Raw genomic sequence first — 15,186 nt, 5'->3', positions numbered from 1 at the left:
CCAGCAGAGAGCACCGAAGATCTGAGCACCAGCAGAGAGCACCGAAGATCTGAACACCAACAGAGAGCACCGAAGATCTGAGCACCAGCAGAGAACACCGAAGATCTGAGCACCAGTAGAGAGCACCGAAGATCTGAGCGCCAGCAGAGAGCACCGAAGATCTGAGCGCCAGCAGAGAGCACCGAAGATCTGAGCACTAGCAGAGAGCACCGGAGAAGTGAGCACCAGCAGAGAGCACCGAAGATCTGAGCACCAGCAGAGAGCACCGAAGATCTGAGCGCCAGCAGAGAACACCGAAGATCTGAGCACCAGCAGAAAGCACCGAAGATCTGAACACCAACAGAGAGCACCGAAGATCTGAGCACCAGCAGAGAGCACCGAAGATGTGAGCGCCAGCAGAGAGCACCGAAGATCTGAGCACCAGCAGAGAGCACCGAAGATCTGAGCACCAGCAGAGAGCACCGAAGATCTGAACACCAACAGAGAGCACCGAAGATCTGAGCACCAGCAGAGAACACCGAAGATCTGAGCACCAGTAGAGAGCACCAGTAGAGAGCACCGAAGATCTGAGCACCAGCAGAGAACACCGAAGATCTGAGCACCAGTAGAGAGCACCAGCAGAGAGCACTGAAGATCTGAGCACCAGCAGAGAGCACCAAAGATCTGAGCACCAGCAGAGAGCACCGAAGATCTGAGCACCAGCAGAGAGCACCAAAGATCTGAGCACCATCAGAGAGCACCAGTAGAGAGCACCAAAGATCTGAGCACCAGCAGAGAGCACCGAAGATCTGAGCACCAGCAGAGAGCACCGAAGATCTGAGCACCAGCAGAGAACACCGAAGATCTGAGCACCAGTAGAGAGCACCAGTAGAGAGCACCGAAGATCTGAGCACCAGCAGAGAACACCGAAGATCTGAGCACCAGTAGAGAGCACCAGCAGAGAGCACTGAAGATCTGAGCACCAGCAGAGAGCACCAAAGATCTGAGCACCAGCAGAGAGCACCGAAGATCTGAGCACCAGCAGAGAGCACCAAAGATCTGAGCACCAGCAGAGAGCACCGAAGATCTGAGCACCAGCAGAGAGCACCAAAGATCTGAGCACCAGCAGAGAGCACTGAAGATCTGAGCACCAGCAGAGAGCACCAAAGATCTGGGCACCAGCAGAGAGCACCAGTAGAGAGCACCGAAGATCTGAGCACCAGCAGAGAGCACCGAAGATCTGAGCACCAGCAGAGAACACCGAAGATCTGAGCACCAGTAGAGAGCACCGAAGATCTGAGCACCAGCAGAGAGCACCAAAGATCTGAGCACCAGCAGAGAGCACCGAAGATCTGAGCACCAGCAGAGAGCACCAAAGATCTGGGCACCAGCAGAGAGCACCAGTAGAGAGCACCGAAGATCTGAGCACCAGCAGAGAGCACCGAAGATCTGAGCACCAGCAGAGAACACCGAAGATCTGAGCACCAGTAGAGAGCACCAGTAGAGAGCACCGAAGATCTGAGCACCAGCAGAGAACACCGAAGATCTGAGCACCAGTAGAGAGCACCAGCAGAGAGCACTGAAGATCTGAGCACCAGCAGAGAGCACCAAAGATCTGAGCACCAGCAGAGAGCACCGAAGATCTGAGCACCAGCAGAGAGCACCGAAGATCTGAACACCAACAGAGAGCACCGAAGATCTGAGCACCAGCAGAGAACACCGAAGATCTGAGCACCAGTAGAGAGCACCAGTAGAGAGCACCGAAGATCTGAGCACCAGCAGAGAGCACCAAAGATCTGAGCACCAGCAGAGAGCACCAGTAGAGAGCACCGAAGATCTGAGCACCAGCAGAGAGCACCGAAGATCTGAGCACCAGCAGAGAGCACCGAAGATCTGAGCACCAGCAGAGAGCACCGAAGATATGAGCACCAGCAGAGAACAGCAAAGATCTGAGCACCAGCAGAGAGCACCGAAGATGTGAGCACCAGCAGAGAACAGCAAAGAACTGAGCACCAGCAGAGAGCACCAAAGATTGGAGTACCAGCAGAGAACACTGAAGATCTGAGCACCAGCAGAGAGCATCGAAGATCTGAGCACCAGCAGAGAGCACTACTTTATATGAGACGTGCACTACAGCAGATAGGGAGCAGACTGCACTTATATCTATAAAAACATTATGGATGTTATTTTCCTGCTTTTAACTACTTTAACATGCTTCACTGTTTGTTAGTAGATGAAAGCATAAAAACACAGATGTGTCCTTGGTTACCTTTCCTCTTGGCGTGACATATCCCAAGATGTTTGGCACAAGAGGACCAACTTTGCAAAACATGATTTCACAATACTCTAACAGGGGATATACAAATACTATGTATATCTATATGTGACCACTCAATGGTTATGATGAGAATTGCAGTCTGTTAAGGGTTTTGCTAGGATATTGCAAAATTGTATTGCGTTAGTATTGTTAGGCACTGAAGTTATTAAAATACATGGAAAGTTAAGGGTGGATATATCTGTATTATATATCTCAAAAATGACTGTGTGCATATACTGTACAAAGACTGTACATAGAAAAGAAATTTCAGGGATGAGATAGACATTCCAGTTGCACCAAGACCCTACTGCCTGAGACAGTCCGAAGGTCCCACTGCCACATAAGAAAACACATGCAATAGTAACAAGACATGGTACCGTAAGTAGGGGACCCAGTTTTGATTTTGTATTGGGGACCATGAGCTTCAATTTAGTAATTTCGCATACAAGTTCACAGAGCAGTTGTAATGCTGACACACAGTGTGTATATTGGGGTATTGGGGTACTACCTTTCCTAGCAGACCTAGTCACCTGAACCACTGAAAGTGCTCCTGTTTCTTTGGAGATCGTGTACTCACCTGCTCATCTTCCTTCTGTCAATCCCTGTCTGATTTTAGTTAAAGAGTAGGGAGTGTCAATCAAATAACAAAAAATGTAAAACCTAACTTTTATTAAAGACACTTAAAATTGTTCTACACATGAACATGAGCCACCCTAAATAAAAATGTACTCCCCTTATCAAGATATTGTTTCACTCCAAGGCAGAGCAGTATTATAAAGAATTGCTGATCAACTGAATCCACTCCTATCTAATATGAGTTGAGATAATCTCCCCACACTACATTCTCCGTCCTATGTAAGGATCAAATTTAGTTTAAATTCCAGCTATAGTGCGGATTCAGTAATCTATGCATAAGCCCCCATAACAGGTAAAAATCGGTAAGGGAATTCATACAGACATAGGGAGAGGATTCCAGCCCATGAATGCTGTGTACAGTTCGGCGTGCATCTATAATTTGTGTAAAAAATATGCAAATCTAATGTAATTAGGAGAACAGTGCCTCTGTATGCTGCCCTCTAGAAGGCAGCCTCCTTAACATCATGCATGACTCAGTTAATAAGCCTACTAACATGATGCGGATTTAATTGACAAATTAGTATTTCTATTCCAAAAGGAACAGATTCCCAGCTATGGACAGCGCTGTTTCGGTCTTTTGGACCTACTCAGCATAGCGCAGAGATACTGATTTGGCAGAGTGAGAGACTATAGACCAGGGTCAGGGGATAGTCGTACACATTAAGGAGAGTGTGTGCCTACATAGGCAGTACGGAGACTTACAAGTCATTCCTGCTCCGCTAGGGATTCTGGCACTGTTCTCCTAATTACATCCTATAATTTGTGTCAGCCTTGTAACTAGTGCACGTCTCTCTAGGCTAAATACACACACACCAGCTATGTCAGAATCTCTAGCCTGGTTAGCTCTCTCGCTATTTCAGACTTCCTGGTTCCTCCCCAAATAAAGTCAATCCCTATCTCTAACTCACTGTATCTCTACGCGTCTCACCTATTTAGGCTCATCAGGAGATCGATAATTTGCCTATCAATAAAAAAAATCATCTGACCCAGAGGCCAGATGGTAGCCCCGATGGCTCACGTTCATGTGTAGAACAATTTTAAGTGTCTTTAATAAAAGTTAGGTTTTACATTTTTTTGTTATTTGATTGATACACCCTACTTTTTAACTATCTATCTATCTATCTATCTATCTATCTATCTATCTATCTATCTATCTATCTATATATGTGCCATTTTCTCCAAGTATTTTAGCCTGGATTCACACCATTTGTTTTGCCTGATTCTGTGGTGAACTGAACCATAGTTCATGATCTGCTTGGTCATCTGTTACCATGTTGTAGGCAGCAACATGGCAGACTCACTGCAAAGAAGTTAATGGGTGAATATTGGGGAGTCTCCTTAGACAATCCCCTTAGACGTAGCCCACAGTCAAACTGATTGGTAACACAGTGGGTCATAACCATCCTAATCTTGCAGGCAAGAAAAGGGAAGACAGCGGAGGCTGATAAATTTGTGTTTAAATTTCTATTTGTGAATGCCATTATTAACCAGAGTAGTTGAAAAAATATATAACTCAGAAATATCACATATTACATTTATTTAAAATATTTGTTTCTAGGAATTCTCCCTAGAACTTTTTTTTTTCAATAATGAAGCACAGCATTGGATAATATGTCGAATAGCCTTCTGTATCAGTAATTTACAAATGTTCGTATGTAGCAAACTTTAACTTGACATTGGTATTTACATACATAATGTGTTACATTTGTAATTACTATATCTAAATCTCATGATTTACCAAGCTCCAAAGTCTTGAGCATAAAGGTTTCACTTATATTTAGATTTTAATAATAAATACAAAAGTAATTTACATCTTGTATACTAAATGCAAAATTCCATCAAAAAATATTACTATACTAAAAATTGGGGAAAAAAATGATTAATCGCAAAAGCTTGAAGACTGTACTTTGTGTATTCCCAGGCTTGGGCTGTGACACTTAAGTGGGCTCGTATGTCACACCTCATGCATCGACATTCCTGAGATTAAAATGTCACATTTCATTATGTCAACTGGCAGCATTATATCTTAACCTACAGACTGCAGAAGAAACACAAGATGAAATGTCATCCCCGAGTCACTTCAAAGTCAGTACTTAATGCAGAAACCATTACAGAGCTTGAATGAAGTTCTCTCCTATGCAAATCATGTATCTGTATTCCCCATTACTGATATACGGGACAGGACTCTATTATAACATCACATTATCTAGCATAGCTCAGATCACGGCAAATAGAGACCACATCCAGGAATACAAATACATGCCATTTTACTCTTGGAGAGAAAGGTGAATTTGGCCTTAAAGGGTTTATTCGCATCTTGGGCTCGGCTATTTTCAGAGACATTAATGGAGGTAGTATGACCACCTGTCCATCCATAGATGCAGGTCATTCTTGAGATAAGAGCATTCTTGAGTGACGTACGACCAGCATCTATCATATCTTGCATCCCGAGCATATACCATAAATGTCTGAAGCGAAAAGACCCCTTTAAGGCCTATAAGAACCGTTTTGTTTTCCTTCCTTGCATTCCAGCGGTCACAGCTTTCTTATTGACATTGACATGCAAGAGACCTTGCTTATTCAAGAATGAGTTAGAATTATTGCCTTAATATTGCACCCCTGATGTCTCCCCCCATGGTGTACACAATGTAGGGGCCAGGGGTGCATAATGTAGAACATATGTGGCAACTACAAAGAACAGGCAGCGCAAAATATTTTTAATGTAAAGTGAAGAAAAAAAAAAAAAATATGACCAATTTCTCATTTTTGGCTGGAACTTCCCTTTTATTCTGCAAATCAGTTATCCTGTAAGCCAAAAATATATCTGTAGATGGCAGAATCCTGCCATATAGGTGGTCACTGAAGGAAATATCTGGAAAAATTCTACTGAACCAATCTTTTTAGTATTGAATGGAATCGATCACCAGACTTGTGCCCCTAACCCAATAATGTTGAATATGTGGCTCTCTTTTTGAGATTTAGGGTGCATTCACACGAGTAACGTGCCGCATGACCTGGGACGTATACGCCGTGTGAGATTTTGAGCGCCGTATATGCTCCCATTGATTTCAATAGGAGTTAGTCTCGTATACACCGCGTTATTTTGCGGCCGCAAAATCACGGCCGCAAAATAACACGGCGTATACGATCCAGGCTCCCATTGAAATCAATGGGAGCGTATAAGGCGTTCAAAATCTCACACGGCGTATACGTGCCAGGTCACACGGCACGTTACACCGTGTGAATGCACCCTTAAAATGTTTCATTTCCTGGACACGAGCCCTGAACTTATCATCAGTGGCTCCTGTCTAAGGTTCCCACTACCAGTCTGGATGATATTTTTAGGCTAGAACTTTTTTTCTTTATTGGTCTCATTGGAGGCCATTGCTTTTAAACAAACCTCCCAGATCCAGCAGGACAGTCCCAGGTTTTGGACACCGTCCCAGATGGTATGTCCCAATGTCAACTCCACCTACATCCTCTGGACACAGATAGAGAGTTGAATACAATGGTGGCTCCCGGTTTTACCAATCACCCTGCAATCCCTACTGTATGTGAAGACATCATTGTGTCTGTAACATCGAGCTATAGACAGCATGGACTGGAGATTTCAGACAACTTCATGGGAACAGGAGCTTTTTGAGTATCACATATTTCTGTGTAGGGGACAACTATACTGTGTGATGCCAATAAGGGCGGAGTATAATGTATGTGGGCCATTAAGGGGCATTATAATTAGTGGGGGCCACTAAGGAGGCAAACAGAAGAATCAGCAGAATATCCAACATTCCAGGAAAAGCTTCACTTTAATTTTGCCAAGAAAACTAAGATGCAGTAAGAAGGTGAGCTAGCAACCCTTCCTGTGGCATTATAATGTGTGGTGGCAAATACAGGACCATTATAATGTGGGGGGCACTAATTGGACATTATACTGTGTAGAAGTTATAATGGAGGCATTATACTGTGTGGGAGACATTGAGGAGACATTCAATTGTGATGGGGCCATTATACTGTGTTGGACCACAAAGGGGGCATCCTACTGTGTGGGGGCAGCAAAGGGGCATTATATTGGAGGTTACAGCATACTGTTTAGTGCACAATTTTGCAAACCATACTGTGTGGGGCCAGCCATGGAGTCTTAACACATGGTTGGGTTCCATCCTGCAGATTCCAAGGCCTGACAATACAAGTAAACGGAGAATGGGGATAGATAGATAATACATGGAAATAAATTTAAATGGAGTATTCTCAGTGGAGATATCTGCATTGGGAACCACAAATCACAAATGTGACAAATTATCTAAATATCAATATTTGGCTTGGGACAATGGGGTGCAATCCAATGCTGATGAGAAACATGCAACTTTCTTAGCTTAGCGTTAGAACTGAAATGAACTAGAACTAGCGTTAGAACTAGCGTTAGAACTAGAAATGAGAGGCAACCCCGTTCCGAATGTCATTCTCATTGTGCTCTTCACCTTTGAGGCAACAGGCACATAGAAATAAAATCAAGCATAATAGTTCCCAAAGAATCCACCATTCCTATTACTTAACATTTGGTTTCAATCTGAACAGACTGACTCACAAGGCAGCGATGTATCAAGTAGTCAAATGCATTGTGCACGCTCCTAATAGGATAATTAGAGAAATAGGCTATAATAATGTACAACAATAACATCAAGGCGGTGGACGTTCTACTTGCTTATGTTGCTTCTCGTACAATGTTTAATTGCAGGAGGCACAACGGAAGGAAAGTGAGTTGTTGAAGGTCACAAAGTGCCATGAGAAAATCCCCAGAGATCTAATCACCGATTCCTGTTCTGGCATTAACCTGCTCACCCCGCTGAACTATTCAACTGAACACTTTCTTATAAGTGGTCGTTCCCACAATCAAGTGTCTTCTCTACAGAAAATGGATGTCCAGCACTAGACAAATGCGGCCATCCAACCTAAATGCCAATTACATTGCGTAGGCCCCTATGTGGGATATGATTAGCACATTATACAAGGTCACTTGTCATCTCATGCTACAGGAGCTCACATTTCTGCTAAAGACCTGAAAAGGTATCAGGAGCTTAAAGGAGCTCGATGTCATTTATTACTAAGAGACAACTGTACGTCAGAGACTTCGGCAATTATCACTTTTAGAACTTGTTTTATAGAAAGACCCCTTCACTTGTTGAGATATAACCATCAAAAATGGAACCAGCCACACACAATATTCAGGCGGTCGATAGATTTGAAGGGGATATTGAATTTTGAAGACTGCATTTATGAAGTCCTGCACCACACTTTAACATTTTTTAGGTGAATACCTAGCCTATTAGGGAAGTCTTTTAGTGGGGTGGTCTCCAATTTAGGACTCTCTTCTATTAACCACAGAGGGCTGCAAAGTATCTTTCTCTTTGGAAGTCCGAACACATCTTTGCATTATTGACGTAGTCCTGGAAAACCACTTTTATAAGTTACCATATGGAAAACATTATTAAAGGGGTTGTCCTCGAGGTTCACATTGATGACCTATCCTGAGGCCAAGTCATCAATTAAGAATCTATGGGGGCCCAACATCCAAGACCCCTATGGATTAGGGGGTTAAACTGGCAGCCATGTGATGTCACATTCATGGCTCACTTGGACTGATCACGGCTCAGTTCTACTAAAGTGAAGGGATTTAGCTTCAATTTCAAGCACAGTTACTATATAAATGTACGGTGCTGTGCTTGGTAAGTACTAAAAAGTGAGTGCTCATCAAACAGCTGTTCGGCCAGGGACACGAGTGTTGAACCTCTGCTGATCTATGAGTAAGATCTTAAGGTTATCAAGTCCGTAGCCTGGAAATCTCTTTATTATCAATTCATAGAAGGTCTGACATCTGCCCCCCAACAATCAGCTGATTAAACTGTGTTCAGGCAGAGCTCCATACATTCACATTCACTGCACAATGAGGGAAATTTATCAAAACTGGCTGCACATATGCCAGTCTTGACCCTCTATGCGTGCTAAAGTGAAGAGGAGTGCCCATTTTATTATGACTGTCGGTGCATCGCTGACCCTCCAAGCACCAGACTCAAATCTATACCGGTTACGAGCTTAAGTCACTCTTTTTGCCATGAAGTTGTCCAACAAGCAAAAATCTGGTGCCATATTTGACAACAATTGCAATTTTTTTTCTTTCATTTTATAGCCATAACCTGAAATTTTCCTAGTCAATATCATCCACATTCTCAGGACCATTAACAAAATGCTTCGACCTGTCAATAGCAATGCCGTTCACTTACAGGTCCGGTCACTTGAGATGCACTTTCAAATTCTTCATCGTCCTCCATTAAGGTTTCTGCTCCGGGCAATGAATCTGTTCCAAGGAGACAAAAAAAAAAAAAATTGTAAAAAAAAAAAAAAAAAATAGCTTCATGTTCATGTAATTACTTTGGAATAATTAATCTGTAGAAATATGTAAACCTTCAGGTTTCATGCCAGGACTATATAAATAGGTTTAAGAGCAGGTTTTGAATTACATGGGTAATATGTTTTATATCTTGCCTGCCACGGAGCAGATTTTGATGAGTGATGTCTTAATGGATTGAAGCAGCCTATCTTATTTGATCATGATGAAAACAAAAAGGCTGCAGCGCCAAGAATTACTAGTGGTTAAGCCCAAATATTGTGATACAGTAATTGATGCCTGCGGGATATTTAAGGTAGCAGAAGTGCGGCCTTCACTTTTAATGACAGCCTATCATCTGTCGTCTTTTACGAGTGATGAGTAGAAGTGCTCCGTCTACAAATACATGCTGTGTATATCCCATTTACTAAATCACTACATAACACAGATCTAAACACGTCTGTAATGTAATCGTTGTGTTTACCGACGAGAGATCAGGGAAAAGTGATCTATTATGTGGCCATTAAAATGACAATATCTCCAAATGCTTGGGGCAAGACTTGAGTGTAGTATGGTATCTGGGGTTTGTGCAGAGGATCCCTGACTGCAATGGAAGATATTAAAAGACTAAACCAGAATATATGGCCATTTATACGTTCCGTTGACTGGCCAAATGAACGCTCACAGATTCATTCCCAATCATTATTTGGGGTAAATCTGGTCCAACAACTTGTAGCTCAGCTGCGTAGACAAGGTGCGGTCAGAGGTAGGCCTAATATGGCGGCCTCACTGGTCAGAATAGTTCTTGGTGCCAAATCCTCGTAAAGGTCCTAAAACGGGACAGACTGAGGTGATGGAATAGGGTTCCCTGGGGAACTCCTTACTACTTGTCTCCTGTGTGCTGGTATTTTGGATTGCCCTTGGTGTTTGGTGCAAATAAAGGCACAAAAGACAGGATTAGCTCACAGTTCAATTTAATGGGTATAGATTCATCCAGTTACAGAGCCGCATGATGGCTCAATAAATTACAGTAGCAGGTTCCATACATATGGCACTTTATGGACAGAAGTGGGGACTGCTCTTCAATCCTTCCTCAGTCCTCTAAACCTTTCCACAATGGCGATCTGAGGCGACCACTGGGATTTAGTCCTCCTTTCCAAGAACTCTTGGGTGAATGCAGGGCAAGTTGGCATGCAGGGCTATGTTTCCTCTCTGGTTCATCAGTGATATTTCATTTAAAGCATGTTCAAGAAAGCTTGGTTCTGCAAACATAGGGTTAACAGGCAGTCTGTCACTGGACCTCATCTGCCACTAACTAGCCTGAAGAGCTGAAGGTGCACTTCTACAATCTAGTTTCCTCTTCTATCTCTAGCTATAGACCACAATTCACAGGAAGTCAATCACTGGCTATAGATTGGGGTCTCCTAACAATCACAATACTCCACCCACCTTCTAGAAACCCAGAGCATAACCCACACCTTCATGGAAATGGCAAATTATCTCCAAATCGCCCAACATAAAGCTGGAAGATGCAAGCAGCCAATATCAGAACAGGGCAAAATACCACCGAATAGTGTAAACATGTTTCACATACAGTACAGTCCAAAAGTTTGGACACACCTTATCATTCAAAGAGTTTTCTGTATTTTCATGACTATGAAAATTGTAGATTCAAACTGAAGGCATCAAAACACACTCCAGGCTGTGTAAGGGCTATTTGACCAAGATGGAGAGTTATGGGGCGCTACGCCAGATGACCTGGGCTCCACAGTCACCAGAGCTGAACCCAATCGTGATGGTTTGGGGTGAGATGGACCGCAGTGAAGGCAAAAGAGCCAGCAAGTGCTAAGTATCTCTGGGAACTCCTTCAAGACTGTTGGAAGACCATTTCCGGTGACTACCTCTTGAAGCTCATCAAGAGAATGCCAAGATTGTGCAAAGCAGGAATCAAAACAAAAGGTGGCTACTTTGAAGAACCTAGAATATAAGACAAATTTTCAGTTGTTTCACACTTTTTGTTAACTATATAATTCCACATGTGTTAATTCATAGTTTTGATGCCTTCAGTGTGAATTTACAATTTTCATAGTCATGAAAATACAGAAAACTCCTGAATGAGAAGGTGTGTCCAAACTTTTGGTCTGTACTGTATATAAATAGAGAAGTCTTTAATGGCGGCCCTTTTGGGGACACGAATATCATTGTTTGGCACCAGAACGTCTTCCTGTACTAACATCGAATGTGATGCCAAATCCATATAAATGAACAATTTCAAAAATTGAAGTTAAGGAAGAGAACAGAGAACACATCGAGGGCTTCATCCATACGGTACCTGAAGCCCCGTCCCACGCACATTGGCTAATGGCCACATATTGTTGCGGAGAAATGGAGTGCAGCCATTAGCTACCATGGGTGCCACCTTGGGTGGGCAGAGCTTCCACTACTACAGGGACACAGCACTGACCACATCGTATGTACCCATCCCTCTACTGAAATGTAATTATAGCCTATACAAACAGAGCTCGCCAGCAACTATCCCTTAGAGTGCATGCACACGGAGTTACGTCGGGCATGTATAAATAATCATTCACAGCCGTACACGCGAGCGCTGCGGACGGCTCCCGAACACTTCCCACTCACTTCAATGGGAGCGCTCGTAATGCCGGCGTTACGAGCGCTCCCATTGAAGTGAATGGGAAGTGTTCGGGAGCTATCTGCAGCGCTCGCGTCTACGGCTGTGAATGAGTATTTTTACAAGCCCGGCATAACTCCGTGTGCATGCAGCCTTAGGCTAAGGCCCTATGTTGCAGAAATAAAGTGTTTTTTGTTGCAGATTTTGATGTGGTTTTCTGACCCAAAGTCAGGAGTGGATTTAACACAAAAGAAATGTCTAAATGCTTCCTTTATATTTTCTATCCCTTTTTATGCCACTCCTGAGTTTGGCTCGAAACACCTCAACAAAGTCTGCAACATACAATGCTGTGTTTCCGCAACGTGGGACCTCAGCCTTACGGTGTTTCCATTATCCAGTTTCAGAGACAACATATTACAGAATATTGTATATTTTCTTACCAAGTACGTATAAGTGCAGTGTATACAGTATATAAATATACTACCTAAGTACCTATTCTGATCAACTTTGTTTAATACAGGGTATATATAAATATACTGTATTTCATTGACTGGGGGGTAGAAACCAGAAGTTATGGGTGTAATAGGTACAAGCCTAAAAAACATCTGAATACTTTTCATTCAAAGGTCCATGTTTAGTCTCAACATGATATAATCTCCTTACAGACATGCTGTATCTTGTCTCTGACTCGCCATCAATATCAATACCAGTCATACTGCTAAATCTTTAAGAATGTAGGACTGTCCTTGGAGAACTGAAGGCAGATACTGCTAGATACGGATGGAGAAATCCTTCCAGAGGACATGTACATGTTTCTTATACTTCCTGACATATACTTCCGACAGAAAGCCATGACGTTTGCCACTGTATAAACATAAACTTTAGCCCCTGACTCCAACTGCAGAAAAAACCCTCAAAAAAACTATCACATACGTATATTTTTTTCTATTGTATGGCTCTTTATAGTAAAAGGCAATAGACTATGCTTTACTATACAATGAACACTGATAGCATTCTTTTTTCCCCGCTATCGGCTTGTTTGGTACAATGGTCCAGCCATTAATAAGGTCATATAACTGAAGCTGTATACACAGCCTGTCACCAGCTGTGTATATATAGATACTAAGTGTGTGGGGTGGAGGGTAACTTCCAGATGGAGGGGTTAGGTTCTGGGGAAAGAGTAGGAAGGATAGCTTAGGATAAGACATGTTAGTGGAGTGGGGAGGTGTAGTACAATGTGATCAGGTATGTGATAAGTCTGCTGAAATGTGATTTAGGGCAGTTTTGAAGCTTCCGTAGTTGGGTATTAATCTGACTGGCTTGGGGTAAAGTATTCCAGAGCGCTGGTGCACCTCGAGAGAAGTCTTGAAAACGGGAATGGGATTTTCAGACAGAGGATACAAGTGTAAGGTCATTGGCAGAACAGAGAGGTAGTGACAATGGAGAGGTAGAGACTTGTAACTCAAGAAAATTCTCAAGATAGGAGTCGGATGCTCGGACAGAGAATACAAGTCTACGGTCATTGGCAGAAAATAGGATGGTAGTGACAATGGAGGAGAGGTAGAGAGGTGCAGCGCTATAGAGGGATTTGTGGGCGAGTGTGATAAGTTTATATGTAGTCTATGATTGATGGGCAACCAGTGAAGCAACAAGGTGGAATTGATTCATTTATGTGGAAAATCTATTCCAAGGAAGAGACTTACAGATAAAAAATATTTACTTTTACAGAGGATAAGAACCTATTTTGAGGCTTGAAGTTCTATAGCATTGATGAATTGTTGATTGTAGAGAATGAGATCCATAAAGCTGAGTTATATTGCCAACCGGTTGTGTTTGCTTTGCTTTCATCTACCACAATCATATAAATCTATTCCCGAGCACACTCTATTTAAGTGCCAGGCCGCTATACATACGAGCTCTGTGCTCCATCTATAGCAATCCAGGATGAGTGTCCTGTACATAGGAAGATGGCAGCTGATAGTCTTATCACAAGAAGTGATGGTCCCGAGAAGATCTGAAGACACAGATGAAGGGTAAGAATTTGTTTCATCTTCTGATTCTGCTTTGTGTTCAGTTACATAAAAATGCATTTCATTGTCCCTGCACTTCGTCAGCCATTCACATTACACAAAGTGCTTCCCAATTGTACATATTGTGTTTTCTACTTAGCTGGAATTCAGATAAAATACTCGCAATAAGGTTTTTTCAATCTTTCAAATGGATGTCACAGATGTAACCAGAAATGATAGAAACCAGGAAAAACACCACTTGTAGGATAGACATATAGACCTATAGACATTTCTATGCCTTGTAAGCAGCATGACACTATTAACACTGCGCTTGCTGCAGGGATGTAACTTAAGGTTTTGCAATTGCATCTGAGCCAGGGAGTCCAAGAGGGGCCTATGCAATCTCTGTTCCCAATATGAGGAGCTCTTCACATAAAGATACCTTAAAGTTGGGAGGCCTGGCACTTGTTTGCGTTGGAGCCCAGGAGTTCATGATACGGTTTGGTGTGTAAATTCTGTTTAAGCAAAGGGAAACATCCCATACCATATACATCAAGAGTATATCTAAATATATGCAAGTATATCCTTGGTGGTGAAAGCCTTTGGACACTCAGAAGAACCCTATGACATTTTAGTATGCATTGAAGTCTACTGACATTGTTATGCTGGAGTATTTCTCAGTGCTAGTCTTTACCCCAGTCGAGGAATCTGAATTTCGTGTTTGGCTTTAGTTTACTTGCCATATATTAGTTATTTCATACCTGCCAGCTTTTAAATGTTTCATGCAAGAGACCCGGCCACTGCAAGAATTTCCACATTGCAATGGCTTCTTTGGGAAAGTACCACCCTCTATGGGGCATGACGATCTTCATTTTGCATGTGATGCCCCTTTTTGGCATGGACATAAAATGTGCTGTTGCACCCCTTTTTTGTCTTGTGACTGGCACATAAAGTACCCATGTCACATATAAGTGACCAGAAGCTCAGAGGATCTAATGGGCCCAGGAGGTTTACCCATTCTGCAAGGACACCACTTCTTTTTGGCAAGTGACTTATTTTGTACATAAAGGTTTACTTTAACAATGTTACATTTTTATTTAATATATATTTTCTTTTTTTTTCGTATTTTGTTTGCATCCTATATAGTAAATAAATCATTATATTACCCTACATTTGGTGTTTTTTCCTGTAAACCAAGAGAAGCCACTGAGAGACATAGGAGAAGATTTGT

General features: G+C 42.5%; 1 protein-coding gene across 1 annotated transcript in view; it reads right to left on the bottom strand.

Annotated features, from left to right (window-relative positions):
• The window catches only part of C4H8orf34 (chromosome 4 C8orf34 homolog), a 227,376-nt gene that overhangs the window by 78,705 nt on the left and 133,485 nt on the right, over positions 1-15,186 (bottom strand). Inside the window, exon 10 of the mRNA XM_075270419.1 lies at positions 9,211-9,284. Within this exon, the coding sequence (XP_075126520.1) occupies positions 9,211-9,284 (74 nt within the window). The remainder of the gene's footprint in view (positions 1-9,210; positions 9,285-15,186) is intronic.

Source organism: Leptodactylus fuscus, chromosome 4 (genome assembly GCF_031893055.1).
Source record: "Leptodactylus fuscus isolate aLepFus1 chromosome 4, aLepFus1.hap2, whole genome shotgun sequence".
NCBI classification, from domain to species: Eukaryota; Metazoa; Chordata; class Amphibia; order Anura; family Leptodactylidae; genus Leptodactylus; species Leptodactylus fuscus.
Note: the sequence above shows the minus strand (reverse complement) of the source record. Positions and strands in the feature narration are given on the sequence as shown.